Source organism: Ipomoea nil, unplaced genomic scaffold (genome assembly GCF_001879475.1).
Source record: "Ipomoea nil cultivar Tokyo-kokei standard unplaced genomic scaffold, Asagao_1.1 scaffold3199, whole genome shotgun sequence".
NCBI classification, from domain to species: domain Eukaryota; kingdom Viridiplantae; phylum Streptophyta; class Magnoliopsida; order Solanales; family Convolvulaceae; genus Ipomoea; species Ipomoea nil.
This window is the reverse complement of record NW_017619627.1, coordinates 277964-305752: the sequence shown is the minus strand read 5'-3', so window position 1 is coordinate 305752 and position 27789 is coordinate 277964. Positions and strand designations below refer to the sequence as shown.

General features: G+C 47.8%; 3 protein-coding genes across 5 annotated transcripts; all 3 read left to right on the top strand.

Annotated features, from left to right (window-relative positions):
* The first annotated feature begins 217 nt into the window (after window positions 1–217).
* LOC109168421 lies at window positions 218–2560 on the top strand. Its single transcript, XM_019317446.1, has one exon. The coding sequence runs from the start codon at window positions 218–220 to the stop codon at window positions 2558–2560; it is 2343 nt and encodes a 780-aa protein (XP_019172991.1).
* Window positions 2561–11190: 8630 nt separating this feature from the next.
* Window positions 11191–16169, top strand: LOC109168507 (acidic leucine-rich nuclear phosphoprotein 32-related protein). 3 transcript variants are annotated; one of them, XM_019317546.1, is made up of 3 exons: window positions 11191–12549; window positions 14067–14351; window positions 15145–16169. In XM_019317546.1, exons 1-2 carry the CDS (start codon window positions 11431–11433, stop codon window positions 14337–14339), a joined length of 1392 nt encoding a protein of 463 aa, XP_019173091.1. In that variant the 5' UTR covers window positions 11191–11430; the 3' UTR covers window positions 14340–14351; window positions 15145–16169. The 3 variants fall into 3 exon arrangements, with proteins under 3 accessions (XP_019173091.1, XP_019173090.1, XP_019173089.1); XM_019317545.1 differs by having other exon boundaries at window positions 14067–14355; window positions 15149–16169; XM_019317544.1 differs by lacking the exon at window positions 15145–16169 and having other exon boundaries at window positions 14067–14776.
* Window positions 15515–16249, top strand: LOC109168508. The gene has a single exon (XM_019317547.1). The coding sequence runs from the start codon at window positions 15548–15550 to the stop codon at window positions 16022–16024; it is 477 nt and encodes a 158-aa protein (XP_019173092.1). The 5' UTR covers window positions 15515–15547; the 3' UTR covers window positions 16025–16249.
* The last annotated feature ends 11540 nt before the right edge of the window (window positions 16250–27789 follow it).

Sequence of the window (27789 nt, the reverse complement as noted above, 5' to 3'; positions counted from 1 at the left end):
GGAAGGACGAGACCAAGCAAACAACCGAAACAACGGGATAGAGGCGGATCTAAGAGACCAGTTGAACCAACGAAATGCTCAAAGTCAAGGAAATGAAACGGCACCGGTGAACCGGCAGCCGCCTATGATACCCCTCACCCCGGAACAACTCCACGCGATCGGATGAGCCTTCGCCGACGCGAGTCGAGGAGTGAGGGAACAGTCGGTTTCTCGGCCAATGCCTCGCCATCAACAACTGTCCCAGAGGCCGGAAGACGGACAGGAAAATCGACGGGCAGAGAGCCAGCCAGTACGATCAGTCCACTCAAGGCTGGGTCCGAATGCTGGGCGGCAGCCTGCACGAGAACAACTAGGAGAAAGGGAGCCCAGCCGCGCACCAGCAGGACCCCGAGATCGGGAAACCGGTCGAGAAAGAGCTCGCACCAGAAGAACTAAGACTCGGACACGTCGGACCGAGCGAGTAACGCGTAACGATGACCGACCGGCCCAATCTGAGGTCGGCGAAAGTACGGAGTCCACAGGAAACCACACTCACAATGAAGGCGACGTGGCCCAATTGGACCGGGAGGTACGAGATCTGAAAGAACAAATGGGGGGAAAGACCAAATCCCCCGGGCAGGCGTTGCTCACCGCTTTGCCATTCTCTTCCAAGATCATGTCCTACAAAATACCCAGCGACTTCAAATTTTCGGAACAAGCCACCTTCGACGGATCTGGAGACCCACGCGAGCATCTGCTTAGCTATCAGGCCAAAATGCAGGTCTTGGGAGTGCGAGACCCGGTGATGTGTCGCGCCTTCTTGCCCACGCTGAAAGGCTCGGCACAAAGGTGGTTAGTGGCGCTGCCTCCTAAGTCAATTCACAGTTTCGAGGAGTTAGCCAACCGTTTCATGAGCCATTATGCGGCCAACATCAAGCATCAGAAGGATCTGACCCACCTGGGAGATGTCCACCAAGAGGAAGGCGAGTCCCTGAAAGCCTACTTGGTCCGCTGGCAAAAGGAGATCCAGTCTATCGAGGAGGTCGAAGATCAGACCGCACTCACTTTTTTCATCGAATCTTTACGATCCGGGCAGTTGTATCGGGATCTGCAGGATAACCGCCCGACTACTTACGTGGAAGCCATACACATAGCCAATAAAAGGGCTAACACGGAGCAGGTCATGAAGCATAAGCGACAACGTGAAATCGGAGGATCCACCGGCGGAAAGAGGACCCGCGCGGAAACCAAGGAAAAGCGCCCGGAAGGGGCTCGGCGACTTGAGGTTAGACGTCCCTATGACAAGCCTATGATCCATCCCTACAGAGCAGTTCCTCAGCACCCGGTGCACGAGGTTCAAGCGGTCGCTCCGCCTCCGCCCCTGCCGATCGACGAGCGTATGGCAGGTGAAGAGACAGGTAAGAACTCTAAATACTGCCGCTATCATAAGTCTTACACCCATAGTACGGAAGAGTGCTTCTATTTGAAAAAGGTCATGGAGGGAATTATCCAGCAAGGGACCCCGCCTCCTAATCAGTGGAGGCGAAGGTCAATAGCACGAGAGGACGATGATCCCGCGGTCGCCGCCGAGAATAGCCGCGGAAAGCGGTCGGCCACAGAGGAGGACGAGGCCCAGTGGCGTCAGAAGCCAGTTATTAACATGATAGTCGGCGGACCAGAGGGCGGCGACTCGGCAAATACCAGAAAGGTCTGGGCTCGACAACTATACGTCGGAACAGTATATGGGCGAGAAGAAAGCTCGAAGAAAGTGTGCCGAGAACCGATCACATTTACTGACAAAGATTTGCCCACGGGAGAGACACCGCATCGAGATGCGCTGGTCATAGCGATGGACGTAAACGGAGTGGTCGTTCGGCGAATCTTGGTCGACACCGGAAGTAGCGTCAACGTACTATACCTCGAGACTTTCACAAAGATGGGGTTGACTCGAGAACAGCTGAATCCGGTCAAAACACCGCTCGCCGGTTTCACGGGAGACTCGGTGGAGGCAGAGGGGTCCATCACCCTGCCAGTGGAAGTCGGCAGCTATCCCGACGTGCAGCAGCTCAGCATGAAATTCATCGTGGTAAACATAGTTTGCTCACACAATGCTATACTCGGCCGACCAGGCCTGGAGGACTTGGGAGCATTGATTTCCATCGAGCATCTTTGCTTGAAATTTCGCACGCCAAACGGGATAGGAACGGTGCGTTGTGATAGAAGAGTCGCCCGCGACTGCTACCTACAAGCCTATAGGGGGATCGGCAAACGAGGAATGCAAGTCCACGAAATCACGGAAAAGCCCCCAAAGAAAGCAATGATACCCCGCCCGGAACCGGCCGTGGAATTGGAAGAAATCGAAATCGACCCTGAACGGCCGGACAGACGGGTCAGAATTGGTGTCGGCCTCCCCGAGGAAACTCGGGAGGAAATTATCCAAGTACTCCGAAAGCATCGACTGGTCTTTGCTTGGGGGGCCGGAGGATATGCCAGGCGTCAACAAGTCCATCATCGCCCACCAACTCGCCGTGGATCCGGACCATCGGTCGGTCGTACAGAAAAAGCGGTATCTCGCCAATGACCGAAGGGAATTCGTAAAGAAAGAGGTGGGCACGCTGCTAGCCGCGGGCCACATCCGAGAGGTTAAATACCCGGAGTGGTTGGCGAACGTGGTCCTCGTACCGAAACCCCCAGCATGGCGGATGTGCGTGGATTACACTGATCTTAACAAAGCCTGCCCGAAGGATCCGTTCCCCTTGCCACGGATTGACCAGCTGGTCGACGAGACGGCGGGGTCGACCCTGCTGAGCTTTATGGATGCCTTTAGGGGATATCATCAGATTTTCATGCATCCGGCCGACGAGGCTAAGAACGTTCGGATGACCCAGTATAAGGAGAAGGCGATAGAAATGCTGAAAGAGTTCGGAACATATGAAATAGAGCATATCTCCCGGGTGGACAACATCGAGGCCGACATATTATCGAAAATCGCCTTAGAAGGAATACCGGATCACCTCGCCAAGATTTGCCAAAAGGAGGAGTTAAGTCGTCCGAGTATAGAAGAAATACCATGGGAGGTCCAACAGGTAAATGTCGAGGAATGGGATCGAGAGAGAAACCCCGAGATGTTCTGGATAGAAGACATCCGGCGGTTTAAGGAAACAGGCGAATTACTAGAGGATCCAGGAGTCGCTGCAAGGATTCGACGAAAAGCCCCTTCATTCCAGATCATTGACGGACAGATGTACAAGCAGTCGTTCGGGGGTCTCTTTAAATGCCTACTCCGGCCCGAAGCCGAGAGGATAATGGATGAGGCGCACCGAGGGATTTGCGCCGCCCATCAGGGGGCCCACACGCTCGCCCAAAAGCTAGTCGTCCAGGGGTATTATTGGCCGACCATGATGAGAGATTGCGTAGAATGGATAGCCAGGTGTAACATTTGCCAAGCCTTCGCCCGGAAGGACAGTCGGCCGGCCACCTTCTACACGCCGGTCACCACGGTCATCCCTTTTGCTAAATGGGGAATCGACTTGTTAGGACCACTACTAGTCGCCCCGGGAAGCTTGAAATTTTGTGTAGTGGCCATCGATTACTTCACTAAATGGGTCGAGGCCGAGCCGCTGGCCACCATCACCGAGTACCAATGTCGACGCTTCCTGTGGAAGAAGGTGATTTGCTGTTTCGGCCTGCCCGAGCACGTAGTTAGCGATAACGGCAAGCAGTTTGACTGCCAAGCTTTCGCCGACTTCTGTCGCCGGCATAGTATACGACACACCAAGGTATCCGTCGCGTACCCCCAGGCCAACGGACAAGTCGAGAATGTGAACCAGACCATAGGGGACGGGATTCGAAAAAAGTTGGAGGACATCGGGGGAACTTGGGCGGATGAGCTCGACCGGGTCCTCTGGGCCTACCAAACTACACAAAGACAGGCGACTGGAGAGAGCCCCTTTTCCTTAGCATACGGCTTTGAAGCCAAGGTCCCGGTAGAGGTCGTTGAGCCCACCTACCGAGTCCGCAGTTATTCCGACGAAGATAACGAAGAAAGCCTTAGAATTGAAAAGAACTTCCTAGAAGAAAGAAGGGAAGTGGCGTGCGCCCGGATGGTTGAGTACCAACAAGTCGTAAAGAGGTATCGCGACTGGAGGATTCGCCCACGAGCCTTCCAGGTTGGCGACCTCGTGTTGCGGGATCGACAGGCAAGCCAGCCCACAGAAGGGGGCAAATTTGCGATTAAGTGGGAAGGACCTTATCACATTGCTTCAGTGGTGCAGGCCGGTACCTACAAGCTCGAGACCCTAGAAGGAAAACCCATATGCCGACTCTGGAACGTCATCCATTTGAAGAAATTCTACCAATAAAAGGTTAGACATGTACTCGAGTTTTCGAATCTAATAAGAAGACACCTTTTATCCTCGATCATTTCCCTCCACTCGGTGAGAAAAGATAGGAAACAAGGGCCCAGACCCTTAGTCGTTTCCGAGGAAAAGCCAAAAGGAGTCGCCTCGACTGAGGGACTCGGCGAGTATATAAAGAAACAACGGGGCACTGACCCTAAATCGTTTCTAAGAAAAGAAAAAGCCTAAGGAGTCGCCTCGACTGAGGGACTCAACGAGAAAAGATAGGAAACAAGGGCCCAGACCCTTAGTCGTTTCCGAGAAAAAGCAAAAAGGAGTCGCCTCGACTGAGGGACTCGGCGAGAAAAGATAGGAAACAAGGGCCCAAACCCTTAGTCGTTTCCGAGGAAAAACCAAAAGGAGTCACCTCGACTGAGGGACTCGGCGAGTATATAAAGAAACAACGGGGCACTGACCCTAAATTGTTTCTAAGAATAGAAAAATCCTAAGGAGTCGCCTCGACTGAGGGACTCGGCGAGAAAAGATAGGAAACAAGGGCCCAGACCCTTAGTCGTTTCCGAGGAAAAGCCAAAAGGAGTCGCCTCGACTGAGGGACTCGGCGAGTATATAAAGAAACAATGGGGCACTGACCCTAAACCGTTTCTAAGAAAAGAAAAAGCCTAAGGAGTCGCCTCGACTGAGGGACTCGGCAAGAAAAGATAGGAAACAAGGGCCCAGACCCTTAGTCGTTTCCGAGAAAAAGCCAAAAGGAGTCTCCTCGACTGAGGGACTTGGCGAGTATATAAAGAAACAACGGGGCACTGACCCTAAACCGTTTCTAAGTAAAGAAAAAGCCTAAGGAGTCGCCTCGACTGAGGAACTCGGCGAGAAAAGATAGAAAACAAGGGTCCAGACCCTTAGTCGTTTCCGAGAAAAAGCCAAAAGAAGTCGCCTCGACTGAGGGACTCGACGAATATATTGAAAAACAACGGGGCACTGACCTCAAGTCGTTTCTAAGGAAAAAGAAAAGTTTGCAGATTCGCCTCAACTGAGGAACTCGGCACAAACAGATGGAGAACCAGATCCTTGATCATGGAAGTTTAACAAAGCGGAAGAGCTCAGGGCCTTGAATTATGCCTGGGGAACCCAAAAGAAGAAAAGAGATAGAGGCAGTCGAAAGGAGCAAAGAAGACTTCATTAATAAAAAGGCTCGAGAAGGGGTGGGGAGGGGCAGCCCATACAAAAGAAGGCTACCAAATGGAAAACCCTAAACTACGGGGGAGGGGGTGTCAACATCAACTTCCTCGGCTTGAGCTTCCGCCGATGGTCTAGCAGGAAGAACGAGTGAGGAGTCTTCTGCCTGAGGAGGTGGCTCTGCAAGCTCTGAAGGCTCCGCCACAGGGAGAGCTGCCGGATCTGCAGTCGATGCGGGCTCTGCAGTCGCCGGCAGAAGGTCCAGCACTGGCTTGAGGCCCCAGCTCTCGGGAGTGAAGGCGGAATCTCGGGCCAGCAAGGCGGCATGGATCCCCATCTGAGCCTCGCGGAAACCTAGGCGATAGTCGCGCTCACCCAAGTCAAGGAGATAGTCATCTCCTTCCGGCGTCGCTAGCCACTCCTGGGCAATCTCCTTCTGCCGAGCCGCCACCGCCGCCTTCACGTCCGCCTCGAAGGCTGCCGACTTCTTGTAATCCTCCACCGAAGTTGCAGCGATGGTCGCGACCTTGTCCCGCTCCTCCTCCCACTGACGAGTGACCCTCAGCAGCTCGGAGGTGTGCACCTCCACCGACTTGGCATGCTTAGCCTGCTCTTCCAGGCGAGCCTCCTCTGTTTGGCGCAGACGAGTGGAAAGAGACTGGAGCCCCGTCTTGTAACCCCTTAGTCGCCTGCTCATCTCCATCTGGAAGGTGAGGTTCTGCAAGAACAAAAGAGGTCAGATAAAGAAGAAGAAAAGGACAAAAAAGGACGACAAGTCAGAAACACTTATGCGGTACGATTGGCGAAGCGAGGCCTCGAGGATGTACTCGTCCAGCATTGCGCCGGTCATCTCCACGTCCTTAGGCAGAAGGACGTGGTCGGCCCAGGAATGGACGGAAGAGTTGCCTTGCCAGATTTGGGCGTCCTCGTCCAGCTCGATGCCCAACCGGATCCTCTTTGGAGCCGGCGCGTCCGATTGCTCGACCGAGCGCTTAGAGCTTGGGTTCTCGGACGGAGGAAGAGGCGGCGCTCGGGAAGGCGAGGTGACGGGCGATGGCGTCAGGTCCACCACGGTACGTGGTGGTGGAGGAGTCGACCTCGAGGCTGGAGAAGCGAAAGACGAAGAAGCAGCAGCGGCGCCCGAGGCGCGTTGAGACAGTCGGCGCCTCATTTTCTCAGCCCTGTCAGCCATCTCCGGAGTGGGAGTCTCGGCTTCATCGGAGCTGGTGGAGTCGGAGTCGTAAGGACCTGCAAAGGAAGATATTAGTGTTAGCAGTCGGACAAAGAAAGAGAAAGAAAAAGAAGGACATGAGAGAACTACCTAGGGTGGCCGCGCCGTCGGGCAGAAAGCCTCGTTTCGCCATGGCTCGGACCCGAGACCAGTACTTGACAGAGTACGGCCCAAAGCCCCTCAAGAACTCGCCACCCTGGATCGCATCTTGGGTGAAGACGGTGCGCCGGGAGCAAGGCTTGAACAGAGCGGCCGGCCACAAGGTCGGAAAGGCGAAGGAAGAGAAAGAAGGACGAACGAAAAAATAATAGGGATTCCAGTCCTTAATGGAGTCGGAAAGCTCCTCGAAGAGTTGTCGCCCAGGACGGGCGGCGACTTGAACGAAGCCGGCGAATGTGAGCCGACCTTATTCACGGTGAACAAATACCGGAAGAGGTCTAAATCCGGCTCACGAAGCCACCAATGGCAGAGGTTGATAAAGCAGGTGAGAAGGCGGTGAGAGTTGGGTACCAACTGACCCAGAACGAGGTTATAATGACGAAGGAAGAGGGAGAGAAATGGACACGGAGGCACCCGGAAGCCAAAAGAAACCGAGTGTAAATGAATGCCCACACAGCCCTCCGGCGGGTCATAAATATGCCGGTTTTTCGGGGCAAAAACGAGGGCAGAAGGCCCGAGAAGGTAGCGGGCCATTTCTAGGTCCGCCGCTGAGATTTGCGATGGACGCCCCTCCGGTCGAACGATGGAGTCGAACTTGCCTCGCGGCCGTCCGGCACCATCCGGAAGAGCCGCCACCATCGTGAGAGGTGCCGGACTCAAAGGAGTCACCGCCCCCGAAGAAGAGGGGGTCGGTTGGGAAGAAGACGCCGGTGAGAGATCAAGCGGAATCTCCATACGGCGAGGACTGGAAGTAGAAGAAGAAGAAGTAGAAGTTGATGCAGGGTTCCCCGTCGAGCGACGGGAAGAAGAAGAAGAAGAAGAAGAAGAAGAAGAATCAGAGGAGGAAGACATTACCAACCTGAGAAATGCTAAGCGGAGGAAGAGGGCAAAGGCTCGGACTGAGTTCTTTTTTCAGAGAAATTTGGAGAAAGTGAAAGAAGAGGGAAGAAGACGGGTATTTAAAGGGAGTGAGAATCCCAAAGGGCGGCCACATGTCACCCTCTCATTGTGTAAGAGAAGGGTGACAAGAGGTGAAAGGACGCCGCATTTAATGCCTGGGAAAGCGAAACGACAGTTCAGGCCTAGGGACAGCCTGCAAACGGCGCGTCTACCCTAGGCTAGAACCGGGTTGCTGTGACCCGGCCTGCTAGCCGGAGGCCCATCATAGGCCTTGGCTTCTGGGCCCACTGGGTGTGGACACGAAGCTTCCAGAAGGGGCCCAGCAAAACCCGGCCCGTTTTAGCTTTGTTAGCACAGGCAACGTTTGTAAAAAGACCCAAGCCTAGGAGTCGGACGATTGGGCTGGGTGACTCCTAAAACATGGACCAGGAGCCGACCAATGAACAATACGGAGATAAAGGAAAAATGCTACAAGCAAACAAAGGACAAACAGTTTATTCGAAAAACATCAAGGCTTGGGACTCGGCCAAGTACAGAGTACAAAAGGGGCCTAGAACTCGGCCAAATATGAGACGCGAAGGAAAAGACGGATCACGGCTTGGCTCCCTCCTCCGACGGCTGAGTAGGTGGAGTACCCTCTAGGAAGTACTGAGGGAGGAAGGGCGGAGGACTCGGCTCAGGCTCCGGCGACTCGTCCAGATACACGGCCGGCTTCCCGTCGTCAATCATCTGCAAGGGCCTCTCCAATGCACTCGGAGACATAGCCACGCCAAAAAGAGGAGGAACCTCCCATACCTCCTCCTCCTCCGGGCCCGGATCGTTCACCACTGGTTCCACCTTACCATCAGCCGGTTCCGCGGGGGCCAAGTCCAGCATATCCGGAGACACCACGATAGGATCAGAACTTGAGTCGCCCACTAGATGTCCACCATTGGCCAGCCTTTTTCGCCTTAGCTCTTCCAGGCGAGCGTGCTCCTTTTTGCGAATGGAGAAGCGACGATCGCCGACTCTGTAACTCATGATCAAGAGTCTGTGGGCAGAGGTGGTATGAATCACCAGCATAAGGGGCCTTTATATAGCCTCAGGGGGGTGAGTATCTAGGCGGAAATCACGGAGCTAACAGTAAACTGCCATGATCAGGCCGGATTGGACGAAGGACAGGGATTTGTGTCAGGGGGTAGTTCCATTAAATCCGCTTGAAAAGAGTGATATTCGCACGATTGAGCTGAAAAAGGTAGATTCACCCAAGATATGGGGAATATTTGCAGGCGTCAAACTGAAAAGGGGCTGACAACATGGCCGACTCTCGGACCCATCAGCTGGGAGAATAGAATGAGTATCAGGAAAAGAATTAAGAAATAAACACCCTCCCAGAGGGAAACGTGATCTTATTATAAGAGGGGAACACACAAGATAAGGAGCTTATTACATCGCAAATAAATAAAAATGCTCATATGCATCACCCACTCGGCAACGCGGAAACCAAACTCGAACGAGGCCCATCACTCGCCGGGTGAAGAAGAATCACTCCCAAAGAACGTCTCCCCGGGCAGTCTAGTGGGAGACGGACAAAAGGTATCCCAGAAAGCTGGCATGATTGGCGGCACCACCGGCTCCTCGTCATCCGGATACAGTTCCAAGTATCGAGCGAAGTCGGCATCATTCATCAGGCCAGTGGCCGGCCCATCCAGGTCATCAAGTGGAATGGAGAAGGTCATACGAAAGGTCAGCTGCTCAGGGACGGCCACCTCCACGAAAGATCCGTCCTGAGCAGTCACCCTGGCAGTACTCGAAGGCGGCGGATTGAGTGAAGTCGGAACATTCTCCGTGCGAATCGGGGTTGGCGGCTGTTGAACAGAGGAAGTAGCACCGGAGGGAGACCACTGGGAGGACGACCGAGGAGCCTTCTTCTTATTCTCCCTCTCAGGTCGAGTCCGCTTGGAAGGTAGAGGGCGTCGAGGAAACCCAAAGTCGATCCGCTTTCCCTTCAAAGGCGAGCGACCCATGGTTGGTCAAGTGAGGAGAGATGTAGAAGACAAGAGGCTATTTAAAGGATCCATGCGGAGCATGGAGAATCCAAACGGCTCCGCTGAATCCGGGATGATAGCAGAGGATCCGGACGTTATGAGGTCTCTTTAAAGGCGGGATCCGATGGATGAAGGAATTGACGGTTACTACTTTCTCAAACCCGGATTAGCGGCCCGGGTATGAGAAAGTGAGGGACTAGTTTATGGGGTGAGGACCCCGGCCCAAGAAGAGGGGCCCACGAGAGAGGAGCCCAAGAAGAGGGGCCCAAGAAGAGGAAAAACCCAAGATAGAAGACAAGGGTCAGTAAAAGAAGAAGCCCGATGAGGGCCTGGGCCGAGTCCAGGAGTCGGTCCGGGCCCAAGTAAAGGAGGAGACTCGGCCCAGAGGCCAGTAAGAAGCCTTCAAGTCGGTTTAAGAGCCGTTGAAAGAACACTCAATACAGCATTCAAGAGGACTCGGTCAAAAGGGCCGTTAAAAGACCACAGAGCCATTGGGCGACTCGGTAACAGCGACCGAACGGTCTGATAGTATAGATAGCCTTAAAAGCAATGATTAATGTACTTCAATTCGAATGAAAGGGAGCCTGCTATATAAAGGCCCCCTCCACACTTGCAAAAGGGGAGTCCATGCCTAGAGAGTAAGATACACCCACACTTTCTAATCCTTCGACTACTCATCTTTGCGATCACTTTTTTGAAATGTGAATCCACCAACCAAAGGTTGTGTTGGACTTCATTGGGCCCGAAAACCCAAAAACGAACAGGGAGAAAAATAACCACTTGAATATAGTTTAGGGAGAAAAAGTGCTGTAAGTATATAATTCAGGAGAAAAAGTGCTATTTTCCCTTTTTATTTTGATGAAACCCATTTATTTATTTTTTATCTTATTTTCAGTTTTTAGAGAGTTTTAGAATTATTATTATTTTTTCAAAAATTCTCAACCAATAAACTGATAAAGTCTAGAACTCTGTAACCTGTAGACTGCACAGCTAGCTCCCAATGAGGTGATTAAAATAAAGAATTGGGACAAAAAAAAAAAAAAAAAAAAAAAGATTGCTTGAGCCACTGAAAGTCTGCAGCTATTGGCGGGTGGCATTTTCGTGATAATATGGAATCTCAGAGGCATATCCACAAGTGCTTCGATATTTACACCCAAAATTGACGTCTCTGACTCGCCCTTGTCTCATCCTGGCCCAATTCGCACTCTACGTCCGTCTGGAAAAGAAACACACCGTTCTCCAATCTGCGCCGTACATACCTCGTCCGCGTCATCGATCCGTGGCTTGCAGATCCAACGGCGAAATATCGCTTCATAACAAAACAACCAAAATCTCCCGACCCTGACTTGACTCGACTCGAGTTGCCCCTCTCGACTCGCCTCCACAATATCTAGAGTGAGAAAGGGGAGCGTTTTGGAGAGAGAAATAGAGAGAAAAAGAGAGAGAGAGATTAGGTTTTCTTCGTGCTCATTACCATTGCAGAAAACACCTCATATTTTAGGGTTTTTTTTTTTATCGTGTATCCATAAACTGCGATTTCTAAATATTCACTTGATTTTGTTTTGGGTTATGTTTTGACTGATCAAAGTTTTGGCTTCAATTGATGGATGAGATTTGGGAAAGAGCGGTGGAGACAGCTCTGGACGGCCAAACGGACTTCGCTTCGGTTCGAACATTAACTCTAGACGGAGCTGTGAAGTGCGTTCATGGTCGCTTGCCTCCGCCGGCCCTGTTCGAGAGGTTTCAGAACCTTCAGCACCTATCCATAGCAAACATCGGTGTTTCGTCCCTGGAACAGTTTCCCCGGCTTCATAACCTGCAAAAGTTAATTTTATCAGATAATAGAATCGCTGCGGGGCTAGAATTCCTCGTAGAGGCTGGTTTAAACTCTCTTCGGGACCTCGATTTGTCGAACAACAGGATTCAGGATATAGATGATCTTCGGCCGCTAGCAGAGCTCAAACTGGTCTCGCTTGATCTGTATGAGTGTCCGGTGACAAGGGTTAAGGATTATCGATCTAGGGTTTTTGGATTGATTAAGTCGTTAAAGTACCTGGATAAGATGGATGCGGAGGAAAATGAGAGGCCGGAGTCAGATGATGAGGAGGAGGAGGACGAGGATGAAGAGGAGGAGGATGATGATCCAGGGAGTGGGGAAGTTGACGGTGAAGATAGGCCTTACAGGGTGAGCAACGGGCACAAAGCTGGGAGTGATGGGGTGCTTGATGTGGATGAGGATGAGAGTGATGCTGATGAGGAAGAGGCAGAAACTTCCAGAGGGGGAGCTAGTGGAGTGAAGCAAGCTAATTCACATAAGCAGTCCAATGGTTTTAGAATAGCAGCAGCTGGTGATGATGACGAGGAGGATGATAACGATGAAGATAATGATTCAGCTGAGGAAATAGATGAAGATGATGGGGATGATGATGAAGACGATGTGGTAGAGGTTCATGAGATTGATGACACTGATGAGGACGAGGATGGGGTGGAAGATGATGATGAAGATGATGACGATGATGAGGATGAGGAGGAAGTGGATAATGATGACGGTGAGCCAGAAAGTACTGGGAGGCTGGCTAGCACAGAAGGGGAAATTGATGGACATGAGCAAGGGGAAGATGAAGATGACGAGGATGATAATGGAGAGACTGGTGAGGAAGAGCAGGGAGTGGAGGATGATCATGATGGTGAATTTGATGACGATGAGGATGCTGAGGATGAGGTGATGATCTCTTTGCCATGTTTATAGCTGAATTTATTGTTTTTTTTAAATGATATTGGCATCATAACAAATTGTTTGGTATCTTGTTTGTGCTATAGCCTTTCTTTCAATGCTTTTAGATAGATTTTGATAAATTACACACACCTGCACTTTCCTTTGTGTCTAATAGGTTAAGTAGACATCATATTCACTTCCTATCATAATTTAGATGTTTTATGTTGATTATTTGTTTAAATTAAATGAAAGTAGCAACAGTGCTGTCAAATGGTTAGGAAAGAACTTGCAAATGGTTCTCATATTGATTTATCTTAGTTGTGAATTTAGAATCCTCCTAGTCCTAGTGTATAAAGCGTCATGCTAGAAGTATAATGACTGCTGAATCATTTTTTGCCTAATTAATGTTCTAATGCCTAATACACTTTTCTGGTAGCACCTAATTGTATGGGTTTATTTTTATTTTGGTCAATTTGCAACCCCCTGTAAAAAGAGTAAAATAACATTTTAGAGATTTAAGTAACTATATATTTATTGTAGTATGGGCATAGATTATCTATGCTCTATATTTGCCTGTATAATTTATTAATTAATATAAGCAGCTTTTGACTGTAGCAGGTGAAATCTGTGCTAATAATAGTTTTTGACTGCTGTATTTAGCAATATAAAATGAATATGGACTAATTTGACTTTTTTTCCGCAGAAAGTTTAGGATTTTTGAATGAACTGATATGTCTTCTTTTTGCTCTCTCTCAAAGCTGTGTTGTTATACCAACTTGTTTGTATGTTACAGTATTCTCTTTGGCCTCTTTTACGTGTTAACTTTAGACGTTTCAACCATCCTCTCAAAACAGAAAACTCTCATTGGATGCTATTTTTGTTTTTGTTGTTTACTCTGTATTAATTATTGATGATGGAAAGTATTGTTGAGTTAACCTGGAGCAGTTGTTGTGAGTTGTGACCATGGCTTTGTGTTATAATTAGTTAATTTGTAATTTTTAAAGCAATAAGGAGCACCCCAGGTGTAACTGGCCTGAACCTCATCTTGTGAAAGTGAATTATCCCTAAATTGTTTGAGGATATAGTGATGAAATTAGCTTCATCTGATTTTCTTACTTTCTGTTATTTTTGAGACAATCCATGCAAACTGATCTATAGTAGTATCCTACCTTGCAACTCTGAAAGAATATTTCTTGAAAATTTTAAAATTTTGGTTAAACCAGTATTTCTCATGTTTTGTTTCTAGTCACTTTTTCATTGGTTCTTCTCTTGTGGGTATAGGTAGGAGTGTGATTTTAGTGAGATGATATTTAAGGTTTATGAATGCTTGCTTTTAAGTTGTATATATGTTCCTTTGCTACATGATGATGAGAGGAAGGAAGAGAGCAAGGGAGTTCTTTTTGTGTTAAAAATTCAACATGCTAACTTTCCCCTTTCCTATTTGGGTGGTTGTTTTTGCCTTTTAATTGAATGGCAATGTGCAATATTTTATTAATATAATGTTATTATTGTTGAGTTGGCAGGAAGAAGATAATGATGCTGGATATCTGGTTCAACCTGTTGGACAGGTGGAGGTAGATGCTGGAGGCAGTGATATGGAGGCTGCAAATGGAGACGAGGATCATGAGTTGGATGGAGGAGTGGAGGATGATGATGATGATGATGATGGTGAAGTTCAGGAAGTGCCACCATCCGTATCTAAGAAGAGGAAGAGAGATGGAGATGAAGATGATGGCAGTGATGATGAGGAAGATGACAATGCTGTAGACTATGGGAAGTCATCAAAGCGGCGTTAGTTAAAAAGAATGGTGGGTATTCATAATCAATCAATCAATCTTAAGACTTGCAGGAACAGTTTAGATTAGTCTTTGTTTTGTGGAGGACTGGGTAGAGTTTACTGCCTGCCACCAGTCTGTCGAACATATTTTGGAGGGAAATTGTGTCATGGATGATGGTTATACTATATTCAAAAGGTCGTTGATGATATATTTCCCGCTGTCATCCTTGAAATGGCCGTTGTGTTATTTTGTTCAAATGGAAGTTGGGAGCTTCTTCAACCCACTTGGTTTCAAAGCGGGAACTTGAATTTCATGGGTGAGGTGGTTGGGTTGGGTTAGGGTTTGGAAGTAGACAAGGAAACCCTCCTATCATTTATCATCCTCGCAATGATGTAGCAGAACATACGTACTACTAGTAGTAGGCTAGAATTTCTTTTTTCGGTACAATAGAAAAAAATTTTAAAAAAAGAAAAGAAAAAGAGATGGGATTCCTTCAGGTGGGGGTGAATAAAAAATATGTAAACTAATCTTTTGAAGTGTAATCCACGAATTTTACTCGGCAGTAGCAGTAATAGGCTAGAATTATCTCATTGTCAGCGAATGTTAACTTTTTTTTTTTTTTTTTTTTTTTCATTTTAAAAATCCAACTTGCTTTTAAATTTTTTTATTTATTTATCTTGACGTGTTTAGATTAGACTTCACATGTGCATTGTACGATTTGTTTTGTTGGAGGGCTATCCGGCACCGTTTTGATCAAAGAAGGCTTTGGGCACGTGCAAATGTCATTAACGTCAATAGCTAATAATTTTTTGACGCTTTGCAGGTAGTGCCAGATGGCAGTGGTGCCGTGCTTGCAAGAAAGATTCTTCTACTAGTAGGAGGTGTGAAAAGACAATTTGCAGTAACTTGTCAAACAAACCAGAAAAGAAAGGAAGACCAGATATTCGCGAGAGTCATTACCCAAGGTGCATTAATCTTGGGCCTTGTGTCTGGACCGGTGGGCTTTGGTGAACCACTTGTATATAAAAATTAATGGGCTTTTGACCCAGGTACATATTGGGCCGCCACGTGTGTGGAAGCGACAGCTTGACTTGTGGACAGCGGACAACTCAACTCACTCATTCATGAGTCATCATGCCCTTTCATTTTATATTCGCCATCGCCGAAGCTGGGCCGTCTTCTTCAATCCTCAATTGCTAGTACTACAGTAGAAGAGAGTAAGAAAGATGTTGCAGCTCCTCTCTCCATCATCCTCAAAATGGCTTCTTCCACCGCCCAACTTCTACCCTACCACAACCGCCACGTTTAAGGTAAGAGCAATGGCAAACCAGCGCAGCGAAAGCGACGGAGGAGGAATAGCAGAGAAACTGGCCATTGTCGGTGGATTGGTCTCCACGCCGGTGATCGGATGGTCACTCTACACCCTCAAAACCACCGGTTGCGGCCTCCCACCGGGACCAGGCGGCTCCATTGGCGCACTTGAAGGCGTGAGTTACTTGGTGGTGGCGGCGATTGTGGGCTGGTCATTATACACCAAGAACAAAACCGGTTCGGGTTTGCCCAGTGGACCATTCGGCTTGTTGGGAGCTGTTGAAGGCTTGTCGTATTTGTGTTTGCTGGCCATTATCGCTGTGTTCGGGTTACAGTTCCTTGACAAAGGTTCCATTCCTGGGCCTCTTCCCAGCGATCAGTGCTTCGGCTAATTAAGTTTAAGTTCAAGCTTTAGCTGCAGCTTCATCTTTGTTTCCAATTTTTGTTTTTAATGAATAATGAAATTATGTGTTATAGATAGGTTGATGCTTTTTATCCAATATCTGTGGCCTGCCTTCATTCATCATCTTCAACTAATATCCCATCCCATCCCATCTCCTAATGTATTGTGTACTCACATTTGTTTCTTTTTAATACACTTCGTTTCGGTTTTAGACTTTTATGGTGCATTCTTTCCGTGAAAAATAATTAAAAATGAATTAAATCTAAATTTTAATGAAAATAAAATTACTTGGAACTAGGTTCTGTAGGGAACAGAGCTTTCAGCTCGTGTTTGGGTTAGTAAGTGTTCGTTTATTAAGATAAACGAGCCTAAATAAATTTTTGTAATTTTAATTACAAATCAAATCAACATAATTATTAAATTGAATAAATACCAGCAGACATCCTCTGACTTTGGTGACACTATCATTTTTAGCCCTCTACTTTTAAATTTATGACCATTAATCCGCTTAGTTTTGATTTCATTTATTATGGGGTCCTTCCGTTAGAATATGCCGTGTAACCCCGTTATGTCAAGGATACAATTGTCTTTTTACCATTGTAGAAAATTGAAATTATTACTTTGTTTTCGATATTGTATATACGGGGTACAATACGTGTACACGTAAAGGTTGAGACTCGGGTTCCTAATGAAGGGTTGAGAGGTTCCGGTCTTGCCTCGTTCCAAAAGTCCCCTTCAAGCTGCATTTAATACGCTTTATATATAGAGGGTGAGAGAAGGCATCTCCAGGTTCCCGGCAAGGCGGGCACGTGGCGGGCATGCACCGGTCCCTGGCGGGGCCGAATGTCTAGCTGCCACGCGGCGATCAAAGCCTGACCCTTCCTGGGTTCAAGGACCATGTACCAGATCGGGCCCGACCGACAAGAGCGGGCCGGTCGGTTTAGTAGCGATCCATGCCAGGGAAGGGACACGGTCGGGACAAGCACCTTCAGTCGGTCGGTCGGGCCAACTTGCGGGATAGCGTGGCATGCCCGTTTCAGCCGAGGTCAGATGTACGGGTGGTTACCGGTTGTAGAGCACGGATCCTAGGGGTATATCCCTATCACATAGCCCTCTGGCTCGCGAGTCGGACGATAGTTAAGAAGAGGAGCCCTAGCCACGCTTAGGGTTGATTTCCCAGAGCTAGGCTCGTGTGCATTGTGGTGCACGCTGCGCCCTCGATCGCGGACCGTCCGCAGGTGGCGAGAGACACGCGTCGCTTCGGGAGTGTTATCGAGATCTGGACCCGAAACATGGCATTGGAGCGTTTTTCCGACAACACTAACCCCTATAAATAGAAGCGAGGTTGGGGTCCCACTATGCTCTCAGTTCTCCTAGATGACGACCGGACGTTCTCGAGCGACCACAAACGATTCTCTAAGGCATTTGCTAAGTACTGTCAATCGGTACGTGATTCTCCTTTTATGCTTTCTTTAAATCTCTAAGATAGATTTAGGTTCTTAGGACCCGGTCAATCCTGACCCGTGTGTTCAAGTGGGGCATCATCATTGAAAAACCTCCCCCCTTAATCTTTTAGGGGCGAGATCATGACGAGCTCCGACAGCCAAAATCGTTCGATCCGAGATTACGGGAGTGACAGCGACGACGAGTCGGAAAGGACGGAAACCGAGCGGTCCACGTCCAGGCGATCGAACACGGCACAGAGCGACGGTGCTCGCACCCACCAGTCCGGCAGTGACAATGACCGCGCGTCCGAACGATCGGGGAGCCACAACACGGCAAGCGGGGGAGCCCGCGTAATCGAACACGACGACGAGGTCGACCAGGCGTCTCCAAGGTCGGGTGAACGCGGAGATCGTCCCAGCGGCAGTGGGACATTAACGGGGGCGATGGAAGCGGGTACAGCCGGGACCTCCGGTCGGGATCCCCCCGGTATATGGGAACCAAGGTCGCGGGTTGCAGCCTCACGCTATGGTAGTCGCCCTCGACCCCTCGCTTTCCCTGCGTCGGCGGCCCGCTTCGCCGACGACCTTCTAAATAAGAAGAGAATCTTGTTGAGCAGCTCGTCCGCCAAACGGCATCGAAGCCTCTTGAGAAAGAAGGAAGCGGAGGACGCAGCCGCTCTCCTGGTCGGTCGAGTCCTTTTCAGTACACGTAGGTCCCGGGGAACCATTAAAGATCGCACCCAAGGACTATGGCTTGGGATGCACTTGGATTCCCTGAAGACCCCTTTAACCCTATCTCTTCAGCCCGTTCCTCCTCGCCTTCCTCGGCTACTACGGCGTGTTACCGGGTCAGATCTGCCCCAACGCGCATCGGATCATAGCGTGTTTCCCGCAAATTTGCGCTTGACACGGTCTCGTCAGCTCAATGGAGTTGTTCAACTTCTTACACTCGGTTCACCCGCTCGCGGCTAGATACGGATGGGGATTCTTGGTGGCCCAGTCTCGAAGTCATCATTGCAACATCCTGCATCTACCAGATAACAACCCGGGATGAAAGAACCGGACTGTCTCCATCGAATACCCCTGGCAGCTCCCGGTTAAGAGGGCTTGGTCACTCCACTTCACCGTGTGCAAGTAGCCTGAACCGACCGAGGCCTTGCAATCGGCGACCGCGAAGATCTCGTCAAAGTTTTACGAGTTTCGGATCTTTCGGTCGGCTACCGAGTACGAGAGCGCTCGTCTAGAGCCGCCTCGGTATGACTTACCAGAGAAGTACACCCCTCGGTGAGCCGACGTGACGATTGCCATGCAACCGGCTGCACCCGCCTCCGAAGGAGAAGGTCTGTCGCGCAACGCCTACTTTCCCCGGGTGCGCATGCGAATGGCTCTCTTTCCTTTTTTCTCACCCTCTAACCGATTGTCTTTTTGCTTTCTACAGGTATGAAGCCCGGTCGAGGTTTCCAAACCGCGCCCTCCACAGTCAAGGCCCCGCGGCCGAAAAGCGGCCCTGGGCGGGAAGAAGATGGTAGCGTCCGATCCGTCTCCGGCCGCGGCGTCAGTTCCCTCGATCCCGACAGCCCTGCCGCTGGAGACGACCGCCCGGGGCCACTAGCAAGCGAGGCAAAGAGAATGTCGGCGAGTCCGAGGGAGTCGTCTAGCGGGCCCGCCGACAAAGTCCTCCCAGCTTAACCCCCCTGATGAACTCCTTGACGGGCGGCGATCTTCCTGGCAATCCACTTGCGAAGATGAGCGCCACTTTCCCGGCGGAGGACGACATGGCCGGGTGGACTCCAGAGCAAGTCTCCGAACGGGGAGCTCAAAACCTTGTGCGGGTAAGTGCTTTTCCCGATCTTTAGGACTATTTTACCGTTGGCACGTGGCTGATTCTAGTTTCTTGCAGTTGACCTGAGTGCTGACCTCGCTCTACTACTGGTCTAAGGGCGGAGCGGAGACCGATTCCTTAAAGAAGGAGGTGAAGGAGCTGCGGAAAAAGCTTAAGTCCGTTGAGGATAGCAAGGCGATCGCCGAGACCATCGCCAAAAAGGCCATCGGGGAGACCGCCTCGGCCAAGAAAGAGGCTGAAGACCTTTGATCGCAGCTGCAAGACCCAGCCGGTTTAACCACCTTCCTCTGTCGGGACCTAACATCCGCCGAACAGTTCTTCAAGGCCTTCGTAAAGCACAAAGTGGTCGAGTACATGATGTGGGTGTTCCGAAATTGGGCGTACGCGTCCGGGCAAAGGGACACGCATCGAGAGATAGGATCGGTCATCTCCGAAGTCTTTGAGGGTGATGATCTCTAGACAATCTTGTCGAATCTCCCGGAGAGCGTCACCGATGCCGTATGCCGAGGCGGAGGCAATTGAGCAGTCTACTGCTGCTGCCGAGAAAAATGACGAGGTCGAAAAGGGGCGCACCGGTTAGGGTGTCGTCCGTCGGGGGTTTTTGTTTGGGAGCCTGGACCCAAATGTACCGGGCACTAACTCTGTGAGACTTTAATGATATTCCGCTTTTTTGCCTAAGTTTTTGTGTTCAGTTTTGATCGTTTGAGCATTAATACAAATTTCACTTAGGTTTGGTCCTTTAACCGCCCGGTTGTTTAGGCATAAGTAATACTGTTCCGGTGTTTGGTTCGTTTGGGTGTGGTGCGATTGTTGTGGCACCGTGGAGACGACCGTCCGATCTAGCCCCCATAGTCCAAGCGTTTCGGTGGTGAAGCAGAGACCAAGGGTCGGGCTATTCTGACCGTTTGGTGTGATCGTCTCAACTCTTAAACATATGGAGCAAGTTTTTGGCACTTGGTGATTTCGCTTTAGATTTTCTATGCTCGGTTTAGCGGAGCGTCTACTGAACACACGGCACAAGTTTCGGCACTCAGTGAAACGCGTGTCTAGCCCCCTGAGGCCGAGCGCTAGGGAGATCGGTCAGTTAGATTGGACATTGATTTCTGGAAAGAAAACGCATGTCTAGCCCCCCTCCCCCCCCCCCCCCGCGCTAAGACGATTGGTCGATTAGGGGTTGGACTAGATTGGACGCTGATTTCTGGAAAGAAAACGCATGTCTAGCCCCCCAAGGCCGAGCGCTAAGACAAACGGTTGATTAGGGGTCAGACTAGATTGGACGCTGATTTCTGGAAAGAAAACGCGTGTCTAGCCCCCCAAGGCCCAGGGGTCGGACTAGATTGGACGCTGATTTCTGGAAAGAAAATGCATGTCTACCCCCCCAAGGCCGAGGGCTAAGAAGATCGGTCGATTAGGGGTCGAACTAGATTGGACGTTGATTTCTGGAAAGAAAACGCCTGTCTAGCCCCCCAAGGACGAGCACTAAGACGATCGGTCGATTAAGGGTCGGACTAGATTGGACGCTGATTTTTGGAAAGAAAACGCGTGTCTAGCCCCCCAAGGCCGAACGCTAAGACGGTCGGTCAATTAGGGGTCGGACTAGATTGGACGCTGATTTCTGGAAAGAAAACGCGTGTTTAGCTCCCCAAGGCCGAGCGCTAAAACGGTTGATCGATTAGAAGCGCACAAGTTTGGCCATAAGTTTTAGCAATGTTGCGGTCGTTCGGGTGATAAGGCCATAAGTTTAAGCGACATTGTAGTCGTTCGGGCAACAAGGCCATAAGTTTAAGCGACATTGTAGTCGTTCGGGCAACAAGGCCGTAAGTTTAAGCGACATTGTGGTCGTTCGCTCCGTGGGTGCGTTGTTAACGCTACCGACGGGTGTATCGGGGTGATCTTGCTTTTGCGGTCGGGCTCGAGCATAGTCTGTTGAACGAAATCGCAATTTGCAGAAAAAAGACGAGATTACATTACCCTCGTCCGAGTACATATGTCTACGTGATCGATCTCGGTCTCCGGTTACAAACGTAAGGGACGGGAAATTACAACTTTGCCGGCCGGGTACACAATTCTACTTTCCCTTCTCAGCCGGCAATTACAATATCATAATAAAAAAGGTTACTAACCCTTACAGACAATCAAAGCATAGGATTACAACCGCGACTCTATTGTCGGAATAATACCAAGTTTTCCAAGTTCCAAGTCCGGTCGGTGGGGCGGACGGTTGTGGATTCGAGCTTATATGTTCCTGGTCGCACTACGACCAAGACTACGTAGGGCCCTTCCCAATTTTGGGCTAATTTCCCCCCTTCTTGCGCCTGGCTGGCTTCACACTTCCTCAGCACATAGTCACCCACTTGGAAGTACCGGGGTCGGACGCGAACGTCTCGGTTCGCCTTCACCTTTTTCTGATATTCTGCAATTCTTCGAGCGGCGAGTTCCCTCTTCTCTTCGACACAGTCGAGGTCTAACGTTCGTTCGTGAACATTGTCCTCCTCCTGATAAGCTTTCTCTCTAGGGGTCGGGATCCACGCCTCAATCGGTAGTTGGGCCTCTGCTCCGTAAGCCATGGCAAAGGGCGTTTCTCTGGTTGCCTCTCTCGGAGTAGTTCGGTATGTCCACAAGACAAATGGGAGTTCGTCTGCCCATGATCGTCCAGCGGAATGGAGCTTTTTCTTGAGTCCATCGGGGATCGTTCGGTTGGGGTTTCCAACTTGTCCGTTTCCTTGTGGGTAGGCTACTGACGATAGGGACAAATCGGATGGACTTTGTCCCTATCGTTGTTAGGAAGTTCTGGAAGTTTCGGCCCTCGAACTGTTTTTCGTTGTCGGTGACGATCTGCACGGGCACCCCGAATCGGGATACTACGTTTCGCCAGACGAAACGAGTAGGGATGGCAACGGGGCGGGGCGGGGACGGGGAATGGGGTCCCCGTCCCCTTCCTCGAATTTGCCCCCCATTCCCCGTCCCCGCCCCGTTCCCCGGCGGGGATGGGTAATTATTCCCCATCCCCGTCCCCGCGGGGATTTTTCGGGGACGGAGAATCTCCGCCCGTTTTTTATTTATGCAATTATGCCTATTAAATAAAAAGACTAATTTTTCAAAAAATAAAAATAAAAAGACTAAACATAAATTAATACAAATATTCAAATTGTTTGAACTCCTTCAAACTTACAAACATACAAATATCCAAACTTACAAACGGTTCAAACTCCTTCAAACTTACAAAACAAATATCCAAACTTACAAACTGTTCAAACTCCTTGAAAAAAAAAAGACTAAACATAATTCTCAACATTCAAGTACTGTAGTGGTCCTCATTTCCTCAATTCTTCATTGATAACCTGAATAATAATAATAATAATAGTAATAGTAATAGTAATAGTAATAGTAATAGTAATAGTAATAGTAATAGTAATAGTAATAGTAATAAATAAAAATAGTAATAGTAATAGAATAAATAGTAATAGTAATAGTAATAGTAATAGTAATAGTAATAGTAATAGTAATAGTAATAGTAATATAATAGTAATAGTAATAGTAATAGTAATAGTAATAGTAATAGTAATAGTAATAGTAATAGTAATAGTAATAGTAATAGTAATAGTAATAGTAATAGTAATAGTAATAGTAATAGTAATAGTAATAGTAAATAGTAATAGTAATAGTAATAGTAATAGTAATAGTAATAGTAATAGTAATAGTAATAGTAATAGTAATAGTAATAGTAATAGTAATAGTAATAGTAATAGTAATAGTAATAGTAATAGTAATAGTAATAGTAATAGTAATAGTAATAGTAATAGTAATAGTAATAGTAATAGTAATATATAGTAATAGTAATAGTAATAGTAATAGTAATAGTAATAGTAATAGTAATAGTAATAGTAATAGTAATAGTAATAGTAATAGTAATAGTAATTATAGTAATAGTAATAGTAATAGTAATAGTAATAGTAATAGTAATAGTAATAGTAAAATAGTAATAGTAATAGTAATAGTAATAGTAATAGTAATAGTAATAGTAATAGTAATAGTAATAGTAATAGTAATAGTAATAGTAATAGTAATAGTAATAAGTAATAGTAATAGTAATAGTAATAGTAATAGTAATAGTAATAGTAATAGTAATAGTAATAGTAATAGTAATAGTAATAGTAATAGTAATAGTAATAGTAATAGTAATAGTAAATAGTAATAGTAATAGTAATAGTAATAGTAATAGTAATAGTAATAGTAATAGTAATAGTAATAGTAATAGTAATAGTAATAGTAATAGTAATAGTAATAGTAATAGTAATAGTAATAGTAATAGTAATAGTAATAGTAATAGTAATAGTAATAGTAATAGTAATAGTAATAGTAATAGTAATAGTAATAGTAATAGTAATAGTAATAGTAATAGTAATAGTAATAGTAATAGTAATAGTAATAGTAATAGTAATAGTAATAGTAATAGTAATAGTAATAGTAATAGTAATAGTAAAATAGTAATAGTAATAGTAAATAGTAATAGTAATAGTAATAGTAATAGTAAAATAGTAATAGTAATAGTAATAGTAATAGTAATAGTAATAGTAATAGTAATAGTAATAGTAATAGTAATAGTAATAGTAATAGTAATAGTAATAGTAATAGTAATAGTAATAGTAATAGTAATAGTAATAGTAATAGTAATAGTAATAGTAATAGTAATAGTAATAGTAATAGTAATAGTAATAGTAATAGTAATAGTAATAGTAATAGTAATAGTAAATAGTAATAGTAATAGTAAAAAAAAAAAAAAAAAAAAAAATAGTAATAGTAATAGTAAATAGTAATAGTAATAGTAATAGTAATAGTAATAGTAATAGTAATAATAATATGAACCATTAAACAATAAACACTAAACAGTAACAATAAACACTAAACACTAAACAGTAACAATAAGATGACAAACTAAACTAAAGAGTAGGATTAGAAACTAAACTAAACAGTAACTAAATAGTAAGATTACAAACTAATTAAACAGTAAAGATTAAAAACTAAACTAAACAGTAAAAATAAACACTAAATTAAACAGTAAATATTACAAAAATAAACACTAATTATAGACTAAACAGTAAACAGTAAAACTAAACCAGTAAATTTACAGACTAAAGATTTCAGTCACTAAAATAAACAGTAAGATTAAAAATTAAACTAAACACTGGCCAGAGTTGAATTTACCTTCACAGTTCAAGGGAGAGGCGGCAAGAACTCCAGAATGAAACTAATGAGAAGATTAAACTAATTAAACTAAAGAAAAAACAAATTAAACTAAAGAAGAAACTAATTAGAATATTAAACTAATTAAACTACAGAATAAAGTTAACAAAGTGAAGAAACTAAAGAACAAAGTAATTAAACTACAGAAGAAGTCAAGAAACTACCTTAGTGCCTACCGACGGTCGACGGAGTCACACCGCACATGACCATGGACTGTGGATTGTGGACTATTGTGGCCAGAGACAGACGAGCAGACGACCAGAGGCACTCAGACAGATGGACGACATGACGAGCAGCCGGAGCAGGTGAGCAAACGGCGGTAGATCTTTTACGGACGGCGGGCTAGCGAGTAGCCACTTGATAGACGACAGAGGAGAGGTCGAGAGGAAGGTAGAATGAGATAGGACTGAGAGGAGTGAGCGGACTGCGGACTTAGGGTTTGGGCAATCTGCTAGGGTTAACTGATTAAGTCTATTATATATTATAACATATATTATTATTATTATTGTTATTATTATTATTATTATAATTTAACGGGGAATCGGGGACAGGGCGGGGGATCGGGGATGGGGACAGGGCGGGGAATGCATTCCCCGTCCCCGGCGGGGAATGGGAAATTGCCCCCATCCCCGCCCCTGGTCTCCGAAAAAAATTCCCGAACCCGCCCGCATCGGGGCGGTGGTCAGTTTTCCCCGTCAGGGGCGGGTTCAATTGTCATCCCTAGAAACGAGCACATTGCTGCGATGTAATAGTGGCCAGGGGTTCCGCCTCGACCCACTTGGATAAATAATCAATGGCAACAATTATGAACTTGCGGCGCCCGGAGAGCTGCGGAAATGGTCTGATGATGTCTACTCCCCACCTTGCAAAGGGGATGGCTGTGCTGGCCGGGTGATAGAACGTGGCGGGTCTGCTAGGCATCTTTGCAAAGACTTGGCAGGTCTCACATTTTCTCATTAACTTCTCGCAGTTGAGTTGTACGGAGGGCTAATAATATCCGATCAGCATGATTCGTCGTGCTAGGGACCTTCCTCCCTGGTGTGAAGAGCAAAGCCCCGAGTGCAACTTGTCCATGACAAGATTGGCTTCGAAATCAGTCAGGTATCTCATCAACGACCCTCCGTATGATCGTCGATAGAGGCGACCATCCATCACTTGGAATCTTGGAGCGCGGAGTTTCGCCTTGCGCGCTCTTGCTTCATGTTGTGGCAATCATCCATCCTCCAAATACCCCATGATGTCGGTTATCTTGTTCTCCTCACGCGGTTGGACGAGCATCACCCGGTGATGGTTGATTGTCGGGGTCGGTAAGACAAGAACCCGAGCAACTTTAGAGATATGCTCCAGGGCTTCCAGACTTAGCTTAGAGAGGATATCCACGTCCGCGTTATCCAGCCGGGGAACATGCTTCACCACATAAGCCTTGAAGGTGCTGAGCTTCTCGAGTGCCAGATTTCGGTAATGGCTCAGGCGCTCGCCGTTAACTTCGAACTCCCCGAGGACCTGTCCAACGACCAGGGACGAGTCCGTTCGAGCTTTGATGTACTCCGCCCCAAGGTCTCTTGCGTGTTGCAGTCCTGCGATGAAGGCCTCGTATTCCGCCTCGTTGTTGGTCGGGAGAACCAGTATATCAAGGCATAGTACACTTTGAATCCTTCGGGACTTGTCAACACAACTCCTCCTCCCAACCCCCTCTTGCTGCTTGAACCATCGGTGGCAACTTACCACCAGGAAGCAATCGGCATCTGCCGATCGCCGGGTCCTCCGTGAAGGTGTCCCGAGCGGTGCATTAGACAACAAAATCTGCTAATACCTGTCCCTTGATGGCCGGTCGGGGTCTGTACTCTATTGAAAATTGCGTGAGCATCATTGCCCACTTTATTAATCGTCCGGAGTAGGTGGCCGTGCGGAGAACAGCCCCTATCGGCTGGTCGGTAAACACTCTGATTACCCTTCCCTGGAAGTATGGGGTGAGTTTCTTTGCTACGACATATAAGGCCAGGACCACCTTTTCTAGCCGAGAGTATCGTAGCTTGGGACCCTGGAGAGCATGGCTGACATAATAAACGGGCCGTTGTATTCCCTCCGGGTCGGTGCAGCACAGAATGGCGCTGACTGCCCGATCCGATACAACAAGGTACACGTCTAGGTCCTCGCCCGACTTGGGTTTGGAGAGGACAATTGGAGACATCAAGTATTCTTTAAGTTCTGCAAATGCCGCTTGACTCTCTGCATCCCACGTGAACGCGTTAATCTTCCTTAGGGTCTTGAAGAAAGGCAACGCTTTTTCCGCCAGCTTGGATAATAAACGGCTGAGGGCGGCTAGCCTTCCGGTTAGCTGCTGGACCTCTGAGACCGTGGTTGGCGGTTGCATTTCTAGAATGGCCTTCACCTTAGCTGGATTGGGCTCTATCCCCCGCTTCGTCATCATGAAGCCTAGAAACTTCGCAGTCTGTACTGCGAACGTGCACTTCGCCGGGTTCAAGCGTAGCCGATATGTACGCATTACTTCTAAGCAAGTTCGGCGGTCCCGGGCGTGGTCAGATTGGTCGGAACTTTTGACGAGCATGTCGTCAACGTATGCCTCCATTGTTCGGCCCAGCTGCCCCTCGAATAAAGTATTGACCATCCTCTGGTACGTTGCTCCGGCATTTTTGAGCCCGAACGGCATGACCCTATAACAATAGAGGGCATCCAGGGTAACAAAAGACGTCTTGCTTTCATCTTCCTCGGCCATCATTATCTGGTGATAACCCCTAAAAGCATCCATGAAGCTCATGAGGTCGGCTCCCGCGGTGTCATCTACCATCTGGTGTATGCTCGGAAGCGGGTATGGGTCTAACGGACAGGCACGATTCAAGTCTGTGTAATCAATACACATCTACCAGGTGGGGGGCTTGGGGACCAAGACCACGTTCGCGACCCAATCCGGGTAGGCGACTAGGCGAATATAACCAATCCCCGCGAGGGTCTTGACTTCATTTTTTACAAACTCTCAGCGGTCGCTGGAGAGGTGTCTCATTTTTTGTTTCACCGGACGAGCTGTCGGACTAACTGCCATGCGATGACATATAACCGATCGGTCTACACCTGGCATATCTTCCGGGCCCCACGCGAAGACATCCGAGAACTCTCTTAGTACCTTCATGATGGCGCTTTTAAGTTCCAGGGGAAGCCCTCGTCCGATCCTGATTGTCCGCTCCGGTCGATCGACCTCGATCG